Source organism: Puma concolor, chromosome D1, assembly GCF_028749965.1.
Source record: "Puma concolor isolate L17-30 chromosome D1, mPumCon1.1.hap2, whole genome shotgun sequence".
Taxonomy (NCBI): Eukaryota; Metazoa; Chordata; class Mammalia; order Carnivora; family Felidae; genus Puma; species Puma concolor.
Genome location: NC_141676.1, coordinates 89,897,008 through 89,915,852, shown reverse-complemented (window position 1 = coordinate 89,915,852; position 18,845 = coordinate 89,897,008). Strand labels below are relative to the sequence as shown.

The following is an 18,845-nucleotide window of genomic DNA, read 5'->3' as shown; positions in this document are numbered from 1 at the left end:
AAAAACCCCAGTATACAGGGGGCTCAGCACGGTCTGCAGTTTCAAGCGTCCATTGGAGGTCTTGGAATGTACCACCCACAGATAAGGGGGGACTGTTAGACTTCAATGGTCAGTAAATAAGGATGGGGATTAATGGATTTCCTCTGTCTGGCTGCTTTGCTGGACTCTGCAGAGAATATACTTTTTCCGCTGATCTTTGCGGAAGTGTGTGCATGTGTCCTGTCTGCAAGCTTTGTCTTGGCCTGGCTCTGTTGGTAACGAGGTCTCTCCACCATACTATACTTCCAGGTGATGACACATCTCCATGTGATTGAAGAAAGAAGGAACCAAAGCCTCTCACTGCTCTACAAAGTACCTTATGTAGCCCAAGAAATCCAAGAGGAAATCGGTGGGTGCTGCGTTTGTACTGAGGTCTGTGAGGGACTTTGGCCAAGACTCAAGGGTGGCAGCGGTACAAGGGCCAGGAAGCTAGGCATTAGCACTCCAGGGTTTAGGTCTGGAATTCACTGGGGCTTACGTGGCAAGCAAGGTCAAGGAGTAACCTGGGGACAGATGTACTGGCAGTGAGCCACAGAGCCTTGAGTTTCTTAACCTTTACTCTGTTACCGGAAGAAAAATTGAGGGTGTGAAATTGCAAGGGACCGGGGAGTTTCCTGTTGCCCTTTCCCCCTTAATTGCTGATGCATTTCAAGGCACCTATTTTACACACATTCTCATTTCCTCTCTCTCTTCTGGTCTTCTTTTTTTTGTTTGTTTGTTTGTTTGTTTGTTTGGCAAATATTTATTGTGTCTACTGTGTGTCACAGAGGGAAAATGGTGTAGACCGTATATCCTGGAGGTCATGTTATAGTATGAGACAGACAGGAAAACAAGAAAAGGAGTGCCATGTGGGGGCATCAAATAGGGTGGAATGGTGGAGAGTGGCTGGGTGGTCAAGGGGTTTGTCTTGGGTGCAGTCACCTGGGACCCACATGACAAGAAGGAGCCATCCACGCAAAGACCACAAGGGGAAAAACACTGTTAGCAGAGGAAATGACTACTGCAGAGGCCTGAAGTTTAAGTCAAGTGTGGACACATTTGAGTAGATCAGTGTGACTAGAACATAGTGAGGGAGAAATGGGGCCAAAGAAGTTGGCAGAGACCAATTTGTTCAGAGATTTTAGCAAAATCAAGGAGTCTGGGTTTTATTCTAGGATAAATGGAAAGCTGTTAGAGAGCTTTAAACTAGGGAGTGACCAGATCTGAATTATGCTTTAAAAAAGAACATGAACTAAAGAAAAAATTACTTGGCTGCTATGTGCTATTAAAATTAGAAACCTGCCAGGAAGCAATTGTAAAAATCCAGGCGACAAATGCTGATCGTGGGCACTAAGATGGTAATGGAGGAAATAAACAGATGTGGGGGCTTTCGGGCACGTTGCAGACAAAGGGTGAACAGCGTGCTGCTGGGTTGAATGCCGGAGGTGAGGGACAGGAAGACATTGAGGGTAATGCCCAGCCTTCCATTGTCAGCAGCTGAGTGGATGGTGATGCCGCACTTGGCTGAGGAAAAGCGTTCTCTTTATACATGATAAAATAGAAGTTGGACATTAAGTGGGGGTGTAAAGGAGGCTGTTCAGTGAGCTGGAGGTCGGGCAGTAAATATGAGGTACAGATTTTCAGATCGTGGCCTATGGATGGCATTTAAAACTGTGCCCATTGGATGAAACCACTGAACCAGAGTGAGTTGGTAAACAAGAGGAGTTCTGGGGCACTGGGGTTCCGCGGTGCTACAGGATCGGGGGTGCAGGCAGGAGGGAGTTGTCCACTGCGAGCTGGTGAGATGCTCCCCTCAGTAGATCCCAAGTTCTGTAATGCCATGAGTTAGCCTTGTTCACACTGGTGATCCCTCTGAATGCCGGTTCCCTGCCATGCCTCTCTTTGTCAGATGAGCTGCTTCAAGAACAGCGTGCAGACATGGACCAGTTCACGGCCTCTATCTCAGAAACCCCCGTGGACGTCCGGGTGAGCTCCGAGGAGAGTGATGAGATCCCACCATTCCACCCCTTCCATCCCTTCCCGTCCTTACCTGAGAACGAAGGTGTGTATGATTGACAGCGCAGCTTCTCAGCGGCGCTGGGGGCGGGGATGGGCCTGCAGTTGGAAAGTTGAAGGTAGAATTTTGAACCTGGGTTGTGTTGGGGGGCTATTTTCCTGGTGACAGTTGGGCAGGGAAATGGAGACTGGATTCATTGAGCACCTACTGTGTGCAGGCACCATGCTGGGTGCCTTCAAATCCTTGGCTTCAGTATCACCATGAGGTTAGTAACATTTCTCCCACTTTAGAGAGATGGTTTGCTGAAATCCTCTTTTTTTTTTTTCTGGTCCTGTCAGCTGCCTTCAGAGTGTATGACACCTTGCATGTGGAAGTCACTCTGCTTCTTAAAGAGCACTTTCACGTTGTATTAGGTCATTAGCTTTTCATAACAAGCTGGGGAGCAGGCAGTGGAGAGACGACAGAGGTGACTTTGCAAGGTGATACCTCTGGTGTTGTGGGTGATAAGAAGCCATGTCCCTCTGACTCTGTCTGGCACACTTTCTTCTATTCCTTTGCTGGGTCTTGATGTTTAAAAGGATCTTTAAAAGCTGTGGGTCTGCACCAGAAATAAACAAGCTGCTCAGCTCGGTGCCCTGAGACCAGGCTGTGGAATCAGTTTCTATTTATTTGTCTGCTGCTATTGCTGCTGATGGTGGTGGTGATAAAAATAGTGGCCACAGCTATAGAGCCCTTATCATATGCCAGCTTTAGCTAAGTGCTGTGCATGGATGCTCTCATTTAATCCTCAAAATAGCCCTCTTAGGTAGGTACTGTGAGTGTCCTCATTTGGGGATTCCAAGATTTAAAGAGGTTAAGTGTCTGTCCAGGCTCACGTAGCCTGTGGGTGGAGAGTAAGGATTTGAACCCAAGCTGATGTGGTCCTGCAGTCCTGGGTACTGTCGCCTACCTCAGACCAGATGTAGCAGTGCTGGGACAGAGGCCTGAAGAAGATACTGAATGGGGAGGATGGGGTACATCCAACTCAGCCTTCAGACTTAAACAGAATGCCTTCTGAACAAGTTACCCCAAAGGTACCAACTCGTACGGTTGACCCTGCGATAGTAAAACGGAATGTGAGAAAGGAGCCAGAGAAGTAAAGAGATCCCACTTTGTTCCTAAAACCTGCACTTACAAATCCCATACCTGCATGGGCTTGTAGGGTGGACGTGCTTACGTATCCCATTTGGGGGTGAGGACATCTCAGACAGATCTGAACTAGGACCTTGTCTCCTTGTTAGAAAACCACAATCGATACTGACTGTATTTTTGTTATTTTCTAAGAAAAATAACTTTGTGGGCTAAGCTAAATAATTTGGGACTCTCCCCAAATTTCCCCCCAAGACAGACCTACTTCTTTCTCTCCTACCTTCCAGTCATATGTTGTAGCTCTTAACTGCTGGTTTGTTTATGGGATGTGTCAGGTGTGTTTTTAAGGAAGAATACTTTTTATTTACGTTATAGAGAAATTCTAAGATAGCAATTTTGAAAGAAGCCATTTTCTTTCTTAATCTCCTTTTTTGTGCTATTTTCTTTTTTTTTTTTTTTTATTGTTTTCCTTTCTGCTAGACACTCAGCCGGAGTTGTACCATCCAATGAAAAAAGGTTGGTCTGTCAAAGATGTTCCCTTTAAGACCTCCATTCCTTTGCACTTCCCCCATGTGTCGGGAGGCTCATTTTCTGTTTCATACCATCACCTGAGATTTTTCCACCTCATTTCTCCAGATGTGGCTGTGAGGGGAGCCAGAGTGGCCTTGGGTCCAGCACTTAGAATCTGGTGTCAGTGGTACTGGTTACAAGGTGCCCATCTTAAACTTTCCTTCTGGATATCCAGAGAATACAGAGTAATCAAAACAGATATTTTTATGAGACATTTCTTCTGGGTAGATTTTTTTTTTTTTAAGTTCATTTATTTTGAGAGAGCAAGAGAGCGTGAGTGGGGGAGGGGCAGAGAGCGAGAATCTGAATGAAGCAGGCTTTGCGCCCATCTCACAAACCAAGAGATCTTGACAGCTGAAACCATGAGTCAGACACTTAACTGACTGAACCACCCAGGCGCCCCTCATCTGGATAGATTTTTAAATGTATATTCAACTTAAACAGGTTGGGTGGAATTGCTAGTATATTTGAAAATATGCTTAATTTAGGGGCAGGTGGAAGTTGGTTCCTTTTACCTCTTCCCCCCCTGCCCATCCCCCCCACTGCTCCACTACATCTTGCCCTTTCCTTTCAGCTGTACCCAGCCCTGTGTCTGTGCCCACCTGTCTGTCGCCACTAGTCTTCGTCTTGACTTTAGCATTACTCAAACACTTAGAAGCTGATGGATGGAATGGGTTGTGACAAGTGGACTCTGGCTGTGTGGTAGTGAGTGTCCAAGCTTCAGAACAGGCTGGGACTGTGTAAGCGCCACGCCGAGTGCCTCGCGTACGTGGCCTCACTTCATGCACTGAGCACACCTACTGGCCGGGGCTTTAGCTCTCTCTGACAGATTAGGCAGTTGGAGAAGCCTCAGACTGCATGATTCGCTCAGAGTCCTGACTGTAAGAAATGGAGGAATCCGAACTCAAACCCAGTTGCTTTGTCTTCAGAGCCTATGCAGTTTCTGTCACATAAAAGGCCGCTGCATTTCCCCAGCCTGTTGGTGGTCCACAGTCCCAGGGTCATTGTGAATAAGTGCATATGCTTCATGTTCTCAGTGTGTGTTTTATGAGCCTGCTGACTTTGACCAGCTGTGGATGCACCACACGGTGTTCTCTAAGAATTTGATGTTGTGGTTTGTGCCACGGCTTTTTCTCAGAAGAGTGCAATTTCAATCTTGTAAAGATCACTTCTGTGTTAAATGCTTGGTTTTATTCTACCTGGATATGCCTCTTCTTGGAGGTGACTCTGAACCATGCATCCTAGGTATTTACAGATAAAGATGAATTTCCTGGAAGCTTACCTGGCTTTCACCCACATACTTCAGTTGTTGTTAGTTGGAATAATTTAAACATTAACTTTTGTTTTCTTAACATCACTTGATTATGCCTTTTATAAAAGCAAGGTGGTTTGGGTCAGTGTTGAAGAGAACACGTGAGTTTCACCACCAAAGGAATATTGGAACAGTCTAGACTGGTCATAGGACTTTAAATTAGTTGGTTCAGTGCCGTGTTATTTCTCATGTAGGATTCTGCCCTCTGACCTTTAAAATCTGGAGGAGGAGAGAGAAAGTGATGGAAGGGTTAGAATTTACTAGGCTTGTTCATCCACAACCTTGCTGAGACAGCACCTTTCTAGATTCTTCTTTCTCAGTCGAAGTGCACTATTGCTGTTTCAGTGGCATTTTGAGACTATAAAAGCCAGGCCTGATTTAACTTACCCTAGAATCAAGTTGGGAAATTGCTCTTTAAGGTGAAAACTTTAGGAAAAAACAGTGTTATTTTGGGCTGCCTTCTGATGGGTGAACGCATTAGCTAGCCCGCACGTTCCACACCTGCAGCAGCTGTTACTGGTGGTTCCGTGTCAACAACGAGCCTGGTTGTGAGCCAGAAGGCCTTGCTGTGGCCGGGCCTAGTGTCATTGGCTCTGGCAGGCCCGGGGACAGCAGTGCTTGGCATTTACTCATGTTTGAGTCCTACTCACATGCAGGTGATCACCTTAGAATGAGGAGTGTGCCATCCAGTTGATCTGTTTATAAGAGGTTCAAATTGTGGACATTTATATTGAACTGTGTATCTTATTAATGAAAAACTCATAGAGTAGGTAGAAATCACGTGCTTTCTGAAGCTAAAATAAGGAGGATCGCTCCTCACTTTTCCTCTGCCTGGGTTCGTGCTGGGTTCAGTCGAACCGCATCTTTGGATGCTGTCATTTGGAGTGCCACACACAAGTGATGTCGGCTCTGGCGATGTCTGACCTTGACAAGAGGAGTGTGGCTAGTCTTGCTCCCTTTACAGAAAGGAACCTTCCACCCTCGTGTTTGAATTCTCCCTGTCTGTGAAATGCTTCCTTCCTGCTCATTCTTGAATGACCACTGAAAATGTGACATCTGTGATCCAGGCCCTCAGAGGGTTGCAGGCTAGAGGGAGACACAGAAGAAAATGAGGATAAACAGTGATTTCGAGTGCTGTAAGCTGGGAATGTCTCCCAAGAGGAGCTGCAGCTTGAAGGACAACTAGGAAGGGTTGGAGGTCAGGGAGGGTATTTCAGGCAGAAAGAATTGCCTGTGGGATAAAATAAGATGCTTGAGACAAATGTGCACATTCATTGCTGGTGTGATGGTTCTTCCATCCAAAGGGAGCGAGCACAGAGTGTTGAAGGAGCAGGTTGTGGGCTTATAGGCACTCGGTAATATCACATACGGGTATTACATGTTTTTCTGTGCTAGAATGCCTCTGAACTCCACTTCTGTTTATCTTACAATAAACATTCTCTTCTGAAGGCTGTCATTCCGTTTTTCCAGGTTGGATATTAAGTAAGCACTCTCTCCTCCTCCATTAAACTCATCGGTCCTCTGAAAATGCCTGTACCATTCATCCTTATAGAGCACAGTGCATCCTCAAAAATGGGAACAAAGTAGCCTATCATGTCGCAGCGGGGGAGGTGATCAGTGAGGGCCCCTGCTTCTGTGAGGTTGGCATGAGATCAGCCCATCCTGGGAAACGCTCAGCTGTGATCTCTCTCCACACAGGATCTGGAGTGGGAGAGCAGGAAGGAGGACTGATCGGTGCTGAGGAGAAAGTGATTAACAGTAAGAATAAAGTGGACGAAAATATGGTGAGCCATTTCTCCCCTCCGCCCTGCCCTGTTTTAATTTTGAGACTAATTAGAATGAGTGGCATTGTTTTAGAGGCTTTTCAAATGAACCTCCCTGTGTTCACTTTCCATATGGTAGAAGATGGGTGGGCTCCAACTGGTCCCACAAATCTGCTGTATTCTTTAGCATCTGGCTATGAGAAGGAATAAAGAATTACTTTTCAGCCGTAGCTCTCCTCTTGCGATACAGTGGGGGAAATATATTTGCAACTAAAGATATGAATAAAATATGAGAGGCCATTTTCAAGTGAGTATAGAGATTTAATAACTTGTAAATGGAATAGAGTCGGGTTTGGTTCTTATATTGCCTTTGGTTTATACACACTATTAGTTATTATTCTATCATTTTCTATCACTGATATTTCTGGATTATTGTCAACTGAGGTTTTTTTTGTTTCGTTTTGTTTTTTTAATTTTGAGAGAGAGAGCACAAGCACGCACGTGAGCAGGGAGGGGCAGAGAGAGGAAGACACAGAAACTGAAGCAGGCTGTAGCCTCTGAGCTGTCAGCACAGAGCGCGACGCGGGGCTCGAACTCACGAACTGTGAGATCATGACCTGAATCAAAATCGGACACTTATCTGACTGAGACACCCAGGCGCCCCAATATTTATTTTTAATTGTTTTTAATGTTTGTTTATTGTTGAGAGAGAGATAGATTGTGGGCAGGGGAGGGGTAGAGAGGGAGGGAGACAGAGAACTTGAAGCAGGCTCCAGGCTCTGAGCTGTCAGCAGAGAGCCCAACAGGAGGCTTGATCCCACAAATCGCGAGATCATGACCTGAGCCAAAGTCAGCCGCCTAACTGAATGAGCCACCCAGGTGCCCCCTGAGTTTGATATTTAAACGTGAATTGTTGGTAATTTATCCTGTAATGTCACTCCATAATGGTTACCTAAAGGAAAAGGCAAGTGGAAGCACTTAGGGAACTAGCTGCAATACAGTAACTTGTGTCCACACTTGCTTCTTTAGGGGTTTGGTGAGTGGATTTAGAAGAACGTGACAGAACTGCTTGGTTAGTGGGTGTCCTCAGTATCCACCTCCCTCCACCAAATAATATGTGGAGTAGAAAAGAAGCTCCATTTATGCTTAATGTCCCCTTCCACCCAGTCGCTGACATTTTCGTACCATTTCAGGTCATCGACGAGACCCTGGATGTTAAGGAAATGATTTTCAATGCTGAGAGGGTTGGCGGCCTGGAGACAGAGCCGGTACGTACGTGTTCAGCTCCGAAACCTAAATGCCAGGTTTCCCATGGGTCTTGGCTGCTTCTCTCTTGTCTTCTCATTTCAAATGGAAAACGGAGAGACGCTCGGTATCTCAAACTCTCAAAGACCCCCATCCCCAATTTCCATACTTTTGGGTAAGAAAGCTAAAATTGGGATCTCGATGGAGATTGGAAAAAGTGGGAGTTCTCCTCATAAGGATGGTCCCTTGGAAAGCAGCATCTCAGAGTTCCCTCAGTGTCGGAGTCATGACTCTACAGGGGCCTGGCCCTCCTTGAGCTGCTGGTCTCCCGCTCGCCATCTTTCACATTGTGCGAAGAGTCGCTGAGACCTTGTCGCACATTACTTTGTTATCGTAGGAATCCGTGGGGCCACTGCGGGAGGACTTCAGTCTGAGCAGCAGCGCCCTCATCGGGCTGTTGGTCATTGCAGTGGCCATCGCCACGGTCATAGTCATCAGCCTGGTGATGCTGAGGAAGAGACAGTATGGCACCATCAGCCATGGGATTGTGGAGGTGAGTAGCAGGGGCTCTCTTGTGACTTGGCCTTGAGGTGGTGATGGTTTGCTCTGTGCAGTCAGAAAGGCTTATGGAATTCAGACATCTTAACTTCTTGGGTGCTGCACTTCAATTAAATTACTCACTGGATTATTAGATCATGTTTTGGAAGTCAGTCCCAACCGAATTATGTTGGTCCTATCACAAAGGGCTGTTGCCAGCTCCGACGGTGAATGTGAGGAAACCATAAGAGCATTTTATGCTGCAGAGGGTGAAAACTTCCTGAGTGTTTTCTTCTTTCAGGCATGTTAGATATTTGAGAATGAGGACTGTTGATACTCTTTTTTATTTTTGTTCTTGTTATTGACTTGTTTTTTTAAGGAGCAAACCAGGTATACGACCAATCAGGCAACCCTGGCAATCATGAATCTTAAAAATATGAAATTGAAGTAATATTTTTTTTAACGGGGGAGAAAAGCAACAGGAAATTTAGAGCCAGAGCAGGCTGTTTTCTGTTCCGTCTTCTGCTGGTTCATAATTAGAACTGCTTACCACTCATTTTGTGGTGGGGGATGGGAATGGCCGGGGTGTCTTGGTTCCAGAAAACAAATACAGTAAAGAATATGATACGGGGCGCCTGGGTGGCTCAGGCGGCTGAGTGTCCAACTTCGGCTCAGGTCATGACCACGCAGTTTGTGAGTTCGAGCCCCGCGTCAGGCTCTGTGCTGACAGCTCAGAGCCTGGAGCCTGTTTCGGATTCTGTGTCTCCCTCTCTCTCTGCCCCTCCCCTGGTCACTCTCTCTCTCCCTCTCTCTCAAAAATAAATAAACATTAAAAAAAAATTAAAAAAAAAAAGGAATATGATACACCCTGGAAAATTGGTTCAGATGTATGTCCACCTCCTGCTGGACACCAACTTCATTATGGAATTTCAGAGCTGGAAAAGACCCCAGGGATCTTGGGGTCCCAGTCCTTATTTTCTAGGGAACGCTCCCCTGTGCTGTCCTGAACAGTAAGTAGCAGTACTGAGACGTGGTCATCACCGTGGTGCTAGGAAATTCAGTTCACTCTGGTCTCTAACTTGGACCAAGCTTTCAGGACTTGCGCTTTCAGAAGCCTCTCTGACCCTCTTCTTTTCTTTCTCCTCCTCCTGTGTCCTCCCCACCAGCTCTTGTGTGGTGTCCCCAGTGGAAATGGGACACCCGGTTGACCTCACTTCCCAGGGGAGTGCACAGCAAGCACCTTAGGTCTTCTGACGTCCTGTGCAATTCTCTTGTGGTACAGTGCAGTGATATTCCGTCTCTCTTCCTCCAGGTTGACCCAATGCTCACCCCAGAAGAGCGTCACCTGAACAAGATGCAGAACCATGGTTATGAAAACCCGACCTACAAATACCTGGAGCAGATGCAGATTTAAGTGGGAGAAAGCAAGTGGCAGCGCCTGCTGGGGGAGGTGCTGCAGGTGGGCTAGAAGGGGTCCAGCATTTTGGATCAACTACTGGACCAGCAGTGCTTCCAGAGGATTCATCTGATGTGCAGACCTTCTGGATTGTTAGGACTCTAAAGTACTACTGTAGAATCACAATCTCCATTCTTTTAAATGGGTGAAAAATGTTAATATAACAATATATGATATATAAACCTTAAATGAAAAAATGATCTATTGCAGATATTTGACTGATGTAGTTTTCCTTTTTTAAATTAATCAGAAATCCCACTTCCATTGTATTGTCTCACATACGCGCTCTGTAAATGGGAAATGTTGGTTTTTGGTGATAGACTGTATATGCAGGCCGTTCCAGCTGTATTGTATGCGTCACTCCTTTAGGCTCATTCACTGTCCTGGTTTTTATTAGGAAAAAAACAAAAAAAACAAAAAAACCTAAGGCAGTATTCCCTTGTTAAATGAGATAGCTTTCAGAAAGTTGCCCAGAAACTAAATGTTAAAGGGAACCGTGATTGACCATTCAAACACATCATGATACTCTTGCAAAATTATTTTAAAGGACCAGTTCTTTGGAAGTCAGGTGTTCCCAGTGCTGGGTACCTTGGTGTCACAAGGAGGTTAAAAGTATTTGAGCCCCGGCATCTTTTAGTGAGAGCCTCACGTATACAGGTTAGGGCATCCACTACTGCTTTCCTTCTGAATCCAGTTCTTCCACAGAAATTAGCCTGTAGTTTGTATATGACGTTCTTCCACTGTCTGCCGTTACTGACCGTAGCTTTTTACTGCTCACTTCCCTTCCAAGTAACGTCCATACGTGCTGTCTTTTCCTCTTTGGACATTTTCCCCCGGAAGGCACTGGCCCTCAACCCTCCCCACTGTACCTTGACTTCTCTGCCCACCCTCTCCCGGCACCAGCCTCTCTGCTGTTCAAAGACCACAGTGGTAGGTGGCCGTGCGCCTGGGAGGGAAGGTGGGGGGCTTTGACGTGCAAGGAGGATGTTCCATGTTTTATGCGAAACGCTCTGTAGACACCGTGGAAAATTTTGGAGATTGTTTCCTTCACCTGAGTCTTTGTGATGCTTGTATAGTGGATGATGCTCACAGCTTTTTCTTTTTCTTCTGTTGTTTCTTTCCTTTTTTTTCTCCTTCCCTCTCCCCCTCTTTTTTTTTTTTTTTTTTTTAATTCTGAAGGTTCTGGTAACCTGTGGTGTATTTTTTTCTATTTTCCTGTGACTGTTTTTTTTTTTTTTTTTTTGTCTTTCTTCTTCCTCCCCTTCACCTTATCCATGTGTCTTCCCACTATGCACAGATAAAAGTTCACCCACAAACTCCTTAATCTGATCTGTGGAGAATGTACAGTTTAAACACATCAATAAATACTTTAACTTCCACCAAGACTCCTTGTGTCATTGGCCCACTGTTAATCCGTGGTGATGGTTTTAACCCTTCTGCCCTCCAGACTCTGGGTGTCGTCCTTCCCTAGGGGACTGCCGAGCCGCACCGCAGGGGCAGGGGTTCGTTTGCTCCAATGAGTTAGGCTCTTGGGCTTTAATTCCACTTTTCATTTAAAAACTAAGGGAACTTAACAGAAACCCATGGTGGAGGGGAAGGAAAAAAAAAAAAAAGGTTAGAGTGGGAGAGAGCCAAAGCATAAGAGACTCTTAAAAACTGAGAACAAACTGAGGGTTGATGGGGGGTGGGAGGGAGGGGAGGGTGGGTGATGGGTATTGAGGAGGGCACCTTTTGGGATGAGCACTGGGTGTTGTATAGAAACCAATTTGACAATAAATTTCATATATTGAAAAAAAATAATAAAAAATAGAAACTAAGGGAGCCCGGCTGGCTCAGTCAGTGGAGCATGTGGCTCTTGATCTTGGGGTTTTAACTTTGAGCCCTACATTGGGTGTAGAGATTAGTTAAAAAAAATAAAATCTTTTAAAAAAAACTAAGGGGAAATGCCTTCAATCTGAAGGCAGGTATCTTTGATTTCCTCCACCATATTTTATGTTTTCTAAAATGCTAATTTGGTTAAACCTTGGACTTCTTGATTACTTCCTGTTTGTTTATATTTTTTAAGAGAACAGGATGGGGGAGGGGCAGGGGGAGAGAGAGTCGTAAGCAGGCTCCACACAGCACGGAGGCCAATTCGGGGCTTTATCCCAAGACCCTGGGATTGTGACCTGAGCCAAAATCAAGAGTCTGATGTTCAACCAGCTGAGCCACCCAGGTGCCCCGATTATTTCTTCTTTAAAAAAAAAAAAAAAAAAAATTCTATTTATGTAGTTTTAGTCTATAATCTGGGTGATTGTTTTATCTTGTAGCCTTTTCTTGTGAATTTGTAAGTTTAAAATTTCATAGGAGCTGCTTTACTATTTCTTTTGACATCCCTCTTCATGATGACAAATCTGAGTTTTTATATGTCAGAATTTTAAGTTTTCTTTAAGTTACATCTTTCCTTTTGAGCTATTCATTTCCTGTAAATGTGTAGCAATCATTTATTTGATCAATGGTCAGTTAAAAGAAAGGGTGGGGCACCTGTGTGGCTCAGTCAGTTGAGTGTCTGACTCTTGATTTTGGTTCAGATCATGATCCCGGTGTCGTGGGATCGAGCCCTGTGTTGTGCTCTGCACTGTGTGTGAAGCCTGCTTGAGATTCTCTGTCCCTTTGCCTCTCTCCCCCCGGTTGCGTGTGTACACACTCTCTTTGTAGTAGTAAAAAAAGTAACAAGAGGGAAAGTTAGCTGAGAGTTTTGTCCAGCAAAATTTAATTTGAGCTACTGATATTTATTAATACGAGTCTTTTCTTTTTGGAACTGGAAACAATGAGTGGGGCCTGTGTCTGGATTTGCAGAGTATTTCCAGCCCTGATTTCTGTTTAACAATGTACCACTAGGAGGTGCTATTTTCTCATTGAAGGAGGTTTGTTTACCTGCTGTCTGCTTACAGCTCTTTGTCCCTGGGGGTGGTTTTCACTGGTGATTTAAGTGTTTTTTAATGTCCGGCTCCATGTAGAAGAGTAAATTCAGGGGCTAATCTTAGCATTCTTACCCCAGCTGAGTGTAATGCCAGTTTACATACGTGGTGCAGTCAAGGTCACATCGCATATGCGTCTGTAAATGTACATGTGTACACATACAATGCATGTATCTTGCTTACGGTTCTAGAATATAATGAATGTGCATGTTACGAACCTGTGGCCAGGAAGCACCATGGAACAAACCAGTTGAACAGGCTGGTTCTTTATAACCATCAGCACTTCCCCATCTGCCTCTTCCTCCTGGCCACTTATATGGCTATCAGGAAAGCCATGGGGGGAAAAAAAACAAAAACACTTAGTTTTTAAAGGCAGTTTCTGCCAGAGTGGTCTCAAAAGCGTTGTCACTTGACCTTCTGCAATATCGGCTGGGAAGTGTAGTTTGAGCATTCCTTATCTGGTTCCAAATCTAACAGCCCAGCTTCATTTATTTTAGTGCTTGCCATCTGCTAGCTGCTTTACATGCAGTGTCTCATTTAATTGTCTTAACCTTTACAGCATGGGTGTTCTTATCTTAGAGAAAGCGGAGGCCTTTCGATTGGTAAGGGATGGAGCAGAGATCCAGGCTCAGAGCTGTTCCAGTAATTGCCTTGTTCGCTGTACCTCTGTCCTGGAGGACAGTAGGTCCTGGGGGTCATCCCACAGCTGGTGCCTGTCAACTAGGACCCATCCAACTGGTTGGCTATTAGGACTTTTATCCATTACCAACATTCCAGTCGATGGGCCCCAGAGGAGTTTGGGGCTGGTGAAATTGCAGTGTTTTCATTTACACATCCGTTACCCATACATGGTCAGTACAGAAGCAGCTGGGATTAGACTCGAATGTGCTGGCAACTAGGCTCACAGGCCTCCCTCACCCTGGACTGATCTAGATATGCAGATATGATACCTATAAAGAGTATGTTTTTTTCATTTTGAAAGGAAACGCCCACAGCGATGAGTGTGTGTCCAGCAAGGACTTCCCAGCAGGCCTCACCCTAGACCAGCTCCACTCTGCTCCCTGGTGGCACCGTCCCCTCTTTGGGGACTGAGAGAAACTTACTCATCTCCTGGTTTCTGCCTTGGTGACTCAGCTTTGCCTCCTGGGGAATGTGGCCCTGCCCACCTTGTCATCAGCAGCAGGGGCCAGCAGTTCCGAGCTGACTTTGGTGCGAGGCCCTCCTACCTCCCTGTCTGCTCTCATTTATAAATCAGAGCCCAGCAGCTGAGGTCTGAGCCAGCCCAGGTGTCCTGGCAATCTCCTCTGGTTTCACTTGCTGTCACACTGATACTCTTACCCTAGGAGACACGAGTCCCTCAGATTTGCAGGACTCCCAAGGGTTCGCTCTAAAGGAACGTACAGTCTTACCTTATTAGAAGTGATGGGCATGCAGAAAATGAAGAGAAGGAAGTAGAAGGGCCCTCATGGCTTCTCTCATTTCACAGTTGAAACATGCCCACAAGGTCACATGCCAATCAGTGCAGAGCCAAAGTCTGTGGTATGTGCAATAGGTCCTTTTTTTTCTGGGACAAACGGTAAAGTGGTTCTTCTAAAATAAGATTATCTTGCCTTTGTTACCTACTGTGAAATGGGGTACTTCCGTCTGGGGGTATTCTGTCTTATCACTCCTTAACTGCAGGCTGTTAGTATGAGACCGCTGTAGAGAAGCCTAGGTGTCCAGAGGACGGGACAAGAGACAGAATTCACAGATACTTATTTCTGTATTCTTGAAATGGATGGGGCATTACTTGGGAGTCTTCAATAGTTCCATGGCCAAGTTAGCCTAACTAGCTGTGATCAAACTTCAGATACTGAAGTCAGTGGCTCTGATTAGAGTAGCAACCTCCATCAATAAAACATTTTTAGGGGCGCCTGGGTGGTTCTGTCGGTTGGGCATCATGATCTTGAGGTCTGTGGGTTTGAGCCCCACGTTGGGCTCTGTGCTGACAGCTCAGAGCCTGGAGCCTGCTTTGGATTCTGTATCTCCCTCTCTGCCCCTCCCCCTCTCATGCTCTGTCTCTCAAAAATAAATAAACATTAAAAAAAAAGGAAACATCTTTAATATGTGCCCTATATGTATAATTATTTGAAAATTATATATATATATATATACACACACACATATATATATATATGTATATGTATATAATAAACAGAGACTTGGAAAGTATAAAAAAGATGAAATTACTTTTTTGAATGTTATCTAATAGAGCCTTTTTGGGTCCGGTAAAATATTACTAGCTTTAGTGCAAGCAAAGTGATTGCTTTCATTCTGCCGCAACCAATTCCAGAGCTGATTCAGGTTTCCTTAGTTTTTATCGGACGTCATTTTCTGTCTCAGGATATAACCTTGTATTTAGTTGTGTCTTTTTTTTTTTTTTTTAATTTATGTATTTTTGAGAGACAGAGGCAGAGCATGAGCAGGGGAGGGGGAGAGAGAGAGGGAGACACAATCTGAAGCAGGCTCCAGGCTCTGAGCTGTTTGTTAGCACAGAGCCTGACGCAGGGCTCGAACCCACGAACTGCGAGACCATGACCTGAGCTGAAGTTGGATGTTCAACCGACTGAGCCACCTGGGCACCGCTTGGTTGTGTCTTTGTAAGCTCCTCCTGACCATGACTGTTTCTCTGACTTCCCTTGTTTTTGATGATTTTGGCAGTTCTGGGGACTGCTGGTCAGGTATTTTGTAGGATGCCCCTCTATTGGGATGTGTCTGATGTTTGTCTCCTAAGACCCTGGGGTTTTGTGTTACTCGGGAGGAAGACTACAGTGCCATGCTCATCACACCATATCAAGTCACTGTGACTTAATCCCTGTTGCTGGCATTGCTCACCTGGCTGAGGTGGGGTCTGGCAGTGTCTGTCCTGAGAAGATACTCTCACCAAGTCCTCCTCCCTCCTCCACACTGAAGGAGTGGAGTGTTATGCTATGCTCTTCCATATTTTATTATTTTTAAATTGTGTTTGAAGGCTTAGAGCAATTAAAAGTCTGGCCCAAGATCTATTTGTTTCATTACTTAATGGCTTAGCAAAGCCGAGGTTTTGATTGTAGTGATGGTTTGATGGGTATATTTAAACTTGTACACTGTTAATATGTGTGGTTGACTGTGTATCAATTACACCGCAAAGTTGTTAAACAAACAAAAGGCTGGGAGGGGGGCGCCTGGGTGGCTCAGTCCGTTAGCGTCCGACTTCGGCTCAGGTCATGATCTCTCGGTCTGTGGGTTCGAGCCCCGCGTCAGCTCTGTGCTGACAGCTCAGAGCCTGGAGCCTGCTTCCGATTCTGTGTCGCCCTCTCTCTCTGCCCCTCCCCCGTTCATGCTCTGTCTCTCTCTGTCTCTCAAAAATAAATAAATGTAAAAAAAATAAAAATTAAAAAAAGAGCTGGGAGGGACACCTTGCACAAACAGGTTGGATGAGAGAAGTGGGTTATTGGCTCTGCCTGTTCCAGCACAATCCTATCAGTCAATTCTGTTTCTGAGTTTAAGTACACAAACAGGGCTTTTAGGGGAGACATCACTTTCAACAACAAAATAACCTAGTAATGGACACCATTCCACACATTTGTTTTCCAATTTCTCCATTGCATAAGCTTCTTCGGAAAAAGCAAATCAGGGGGTGCCTGGGTGTCTCAGTTGGGCGTCCAGCTTTGGCCCAGGTCATGATCTCATAGTTTGTGGGTTCAAGCCCCACATCAGGCTCTGTGCTGAGAGCTTGGAGCCTGGAGCCTGCTTAAGATCTTGTGTCTCCCACTCTCTGCCTATCCTGTGCTCGCGCTTTGTCTCTCTGTCTCAAAAATAAATAAACATTTAAAAAACTGAAAGAGAGAGAGAGGGAGGGAGGGAGGAAAGGAGGAAGAAAAAGCAAATCAGGTGCTCCTGACTGGCTCAGTCGGAAGAGCTTGTAAGGGCTTGGTCTCGGGGTCGTGGGTTCAAGCTCCATGTTGGGCCAAGGGCTTACTTAAAAAAAAGAAAAAGCAAATTATAACAGGTGTTTTTAGCTTAAAAAAAACTTAACAAACAGTGCAACATCTTTTAAGTTCAACAACTTTTTAAATACTTTGTCGCAATATGAATCTGCATGAAACAAAATGTTTTCTTGGTCACTTCCAATCTTATTTTAAAATATTGCAAAGATTCTACCATATTTTAAGTGTTCCTGATTTTTATCAAAATAACCACACTGAAGACATTTCATAACATATTGTACATTTAAGTTTTCCACGTGGGCTAGCACCAGAACTTTATCTGGAAATATTTCCTTATTCTACCAAAGCAGCCAATCCGATGACATTACGTTTTCTGAAATTTTTCACAATACGTTCTTTTCCATAAAATAAGATAAAATGTAAGAGGCAGCTATAATGTTACAAGTGGGAATTTGAAGCCAACTTGGCTGGCTCTTCCTAATTTGGCTACCTACTAGGTAGGGGCTCAAACTCATGACCCCAAGATCAAGAGTCACATGCTCTTTTGACTAGCCAGCCAGGTGCCCCAGGTATTATTATTTTAAACTGTTGAAAACATATCTTTTCCAGTACACAGGGCTTGCTAAATGTACAGTACTTGGTCTTGATGATTTATAAGGTTTTTTTTTGTTTTTGTTTTTTTGTTTTTTAAAATAGGCTGTATGCCCAATGTGGGGCCCAATGCAGGGCTCAAACTCCTGACCCTGAGATCAAGAGTTGGACACTTAATCAACTGAGCCACCCAGGCACCCCAATGATTTAGAATTTTTTCACCAACTTCTTGATCAGATGATAATTATTGTAACCTGATATTGTGGCCATTGAAGGCTTGTACTAGGAGTAGGAATGTCATTATGGGGGCGCCTGGATGGCTCAGTAGTTAAACATCCACTTTGGCTCAAGTCATGATCTCACGCACGGATCAGGAGTTTGAGCCCCTCATTGGGGCTGTCAGCACAGAGCCTGCTTTGGATCCTCTGTCTCCCTCTCTCCCTGCCCCTCCCCTGTTTACACATACACACACACACACACACACACACACACACACACACTCTCTCTCTCTCTCTCTCTCTCAAAAATAAACATTTAAAAAGGGGGGGGGGGGTTTCCTGGGTGGCTCAGCTGGTTGAGCAGCCAACTTTGGCTCAGGTCATGATCTTGTGGTTCATGGGTTTGAGTTCCTCATCAGGCTCTGTGCTGACAGCTCAGAGCCTGGAGCCTGCTTTGGGTTCTGGTCTCCCTCTCTCTCTGCCCCTCTCCTGCTTGTGCTATGTCTCTTTCTCAAAAAATGAATAAACATTAAAAAATTAAAAAAAAATACAAAGCTTTGAAGCAAACCTGTTTGAATTCCAACTCTATACTCAAATAAATAAATAAATAAATGTCATTGTGGACATTTTCTTGTTCTGTGCTTGAAGTACTGGTATTATCTACTTAATTGCAGTGAAGATAATATTTTGCAACAATCTTGTAAAACCACAGACGTATATTACGTTATTTGATTAAAACTTAAGTTCTTTTAACTAGGCACATGAGCACTGAACTTAGAATGTAAGCAAATGAGTCAGGGTACTTGGACTTTTTTTTTTTTTTTTTAAGTTTATTTACTTATTTGGAAAGAGAGAGAGATTGAGTGAGGAAGAGGGGCAGAGAGGGAGACAGAAAATCCCACTAATAGTGCAGAGCCCCATGTGGGACTCAGGCTCACAAACCACGAGATCATGGCCTGATCTGAAGTCAGATGCTTAACTGACTGAGGCAACCAGGCGCTCCAGGGTACTCTGATTATTTAGAAAGCCCACGTAGGCCCCATGTAGCACTGTGGGACTGGG

The 18,845-nt window shown here is 44.9% G+C and overlaps 1 protein-coding gene across 4 annotated transcripts in view; it reads left to right on the top strand.

The window, feature by feature from the left end:
- The window catches only part of APLP2 (amyloid beta precursor like protein 2), an 86,754-nt gene extending 75,329 nt beyond the window's left edge, over positions 1 to 11,425 (top strand). For 2 of the 4 annotated variants that reach the window (XM_086678664.1, XM_086678662.1), the window contains 7 exons: positions 289 to 388; positions 1,928 to 2,080; positions 3,644 to 3,679; positions 6,744 to 6,829; positions 8,002 to 8,076; positions 8,451 to 8,606; positions 9,903 to 11,425. In XM_086678664.1, coding sequence (XP_086534790.1) covers positions 289 to 388; positions 1,928 to 2,080; positions 3,644 to 3,679; positions 6,744 to 6,829; positions 8,002 to 8,076; positions 8,451 to 8,606; positions 9,903 to 10,004 — 708 coding nt within the window. In that variant the 3' untranslated portion in view covers positions 10,005 to 11,425. The remainder of the gene's footprint in view (positions 1 to 288; positions 389 to 1,927; positions 2,081 to 3,643; positions 3,680 to 6,743; positions 6,830 to 8,001; positions 8,077 to 8,450; positions 8,607 to 9,902) is intronic. The other 2 variants (XM_086678665.1, XM_086678663.1) reach the window with 1 other exon arrangement.
- Positions 11,426 to 18,845: the final 7,420 nt, after the last annotated feature.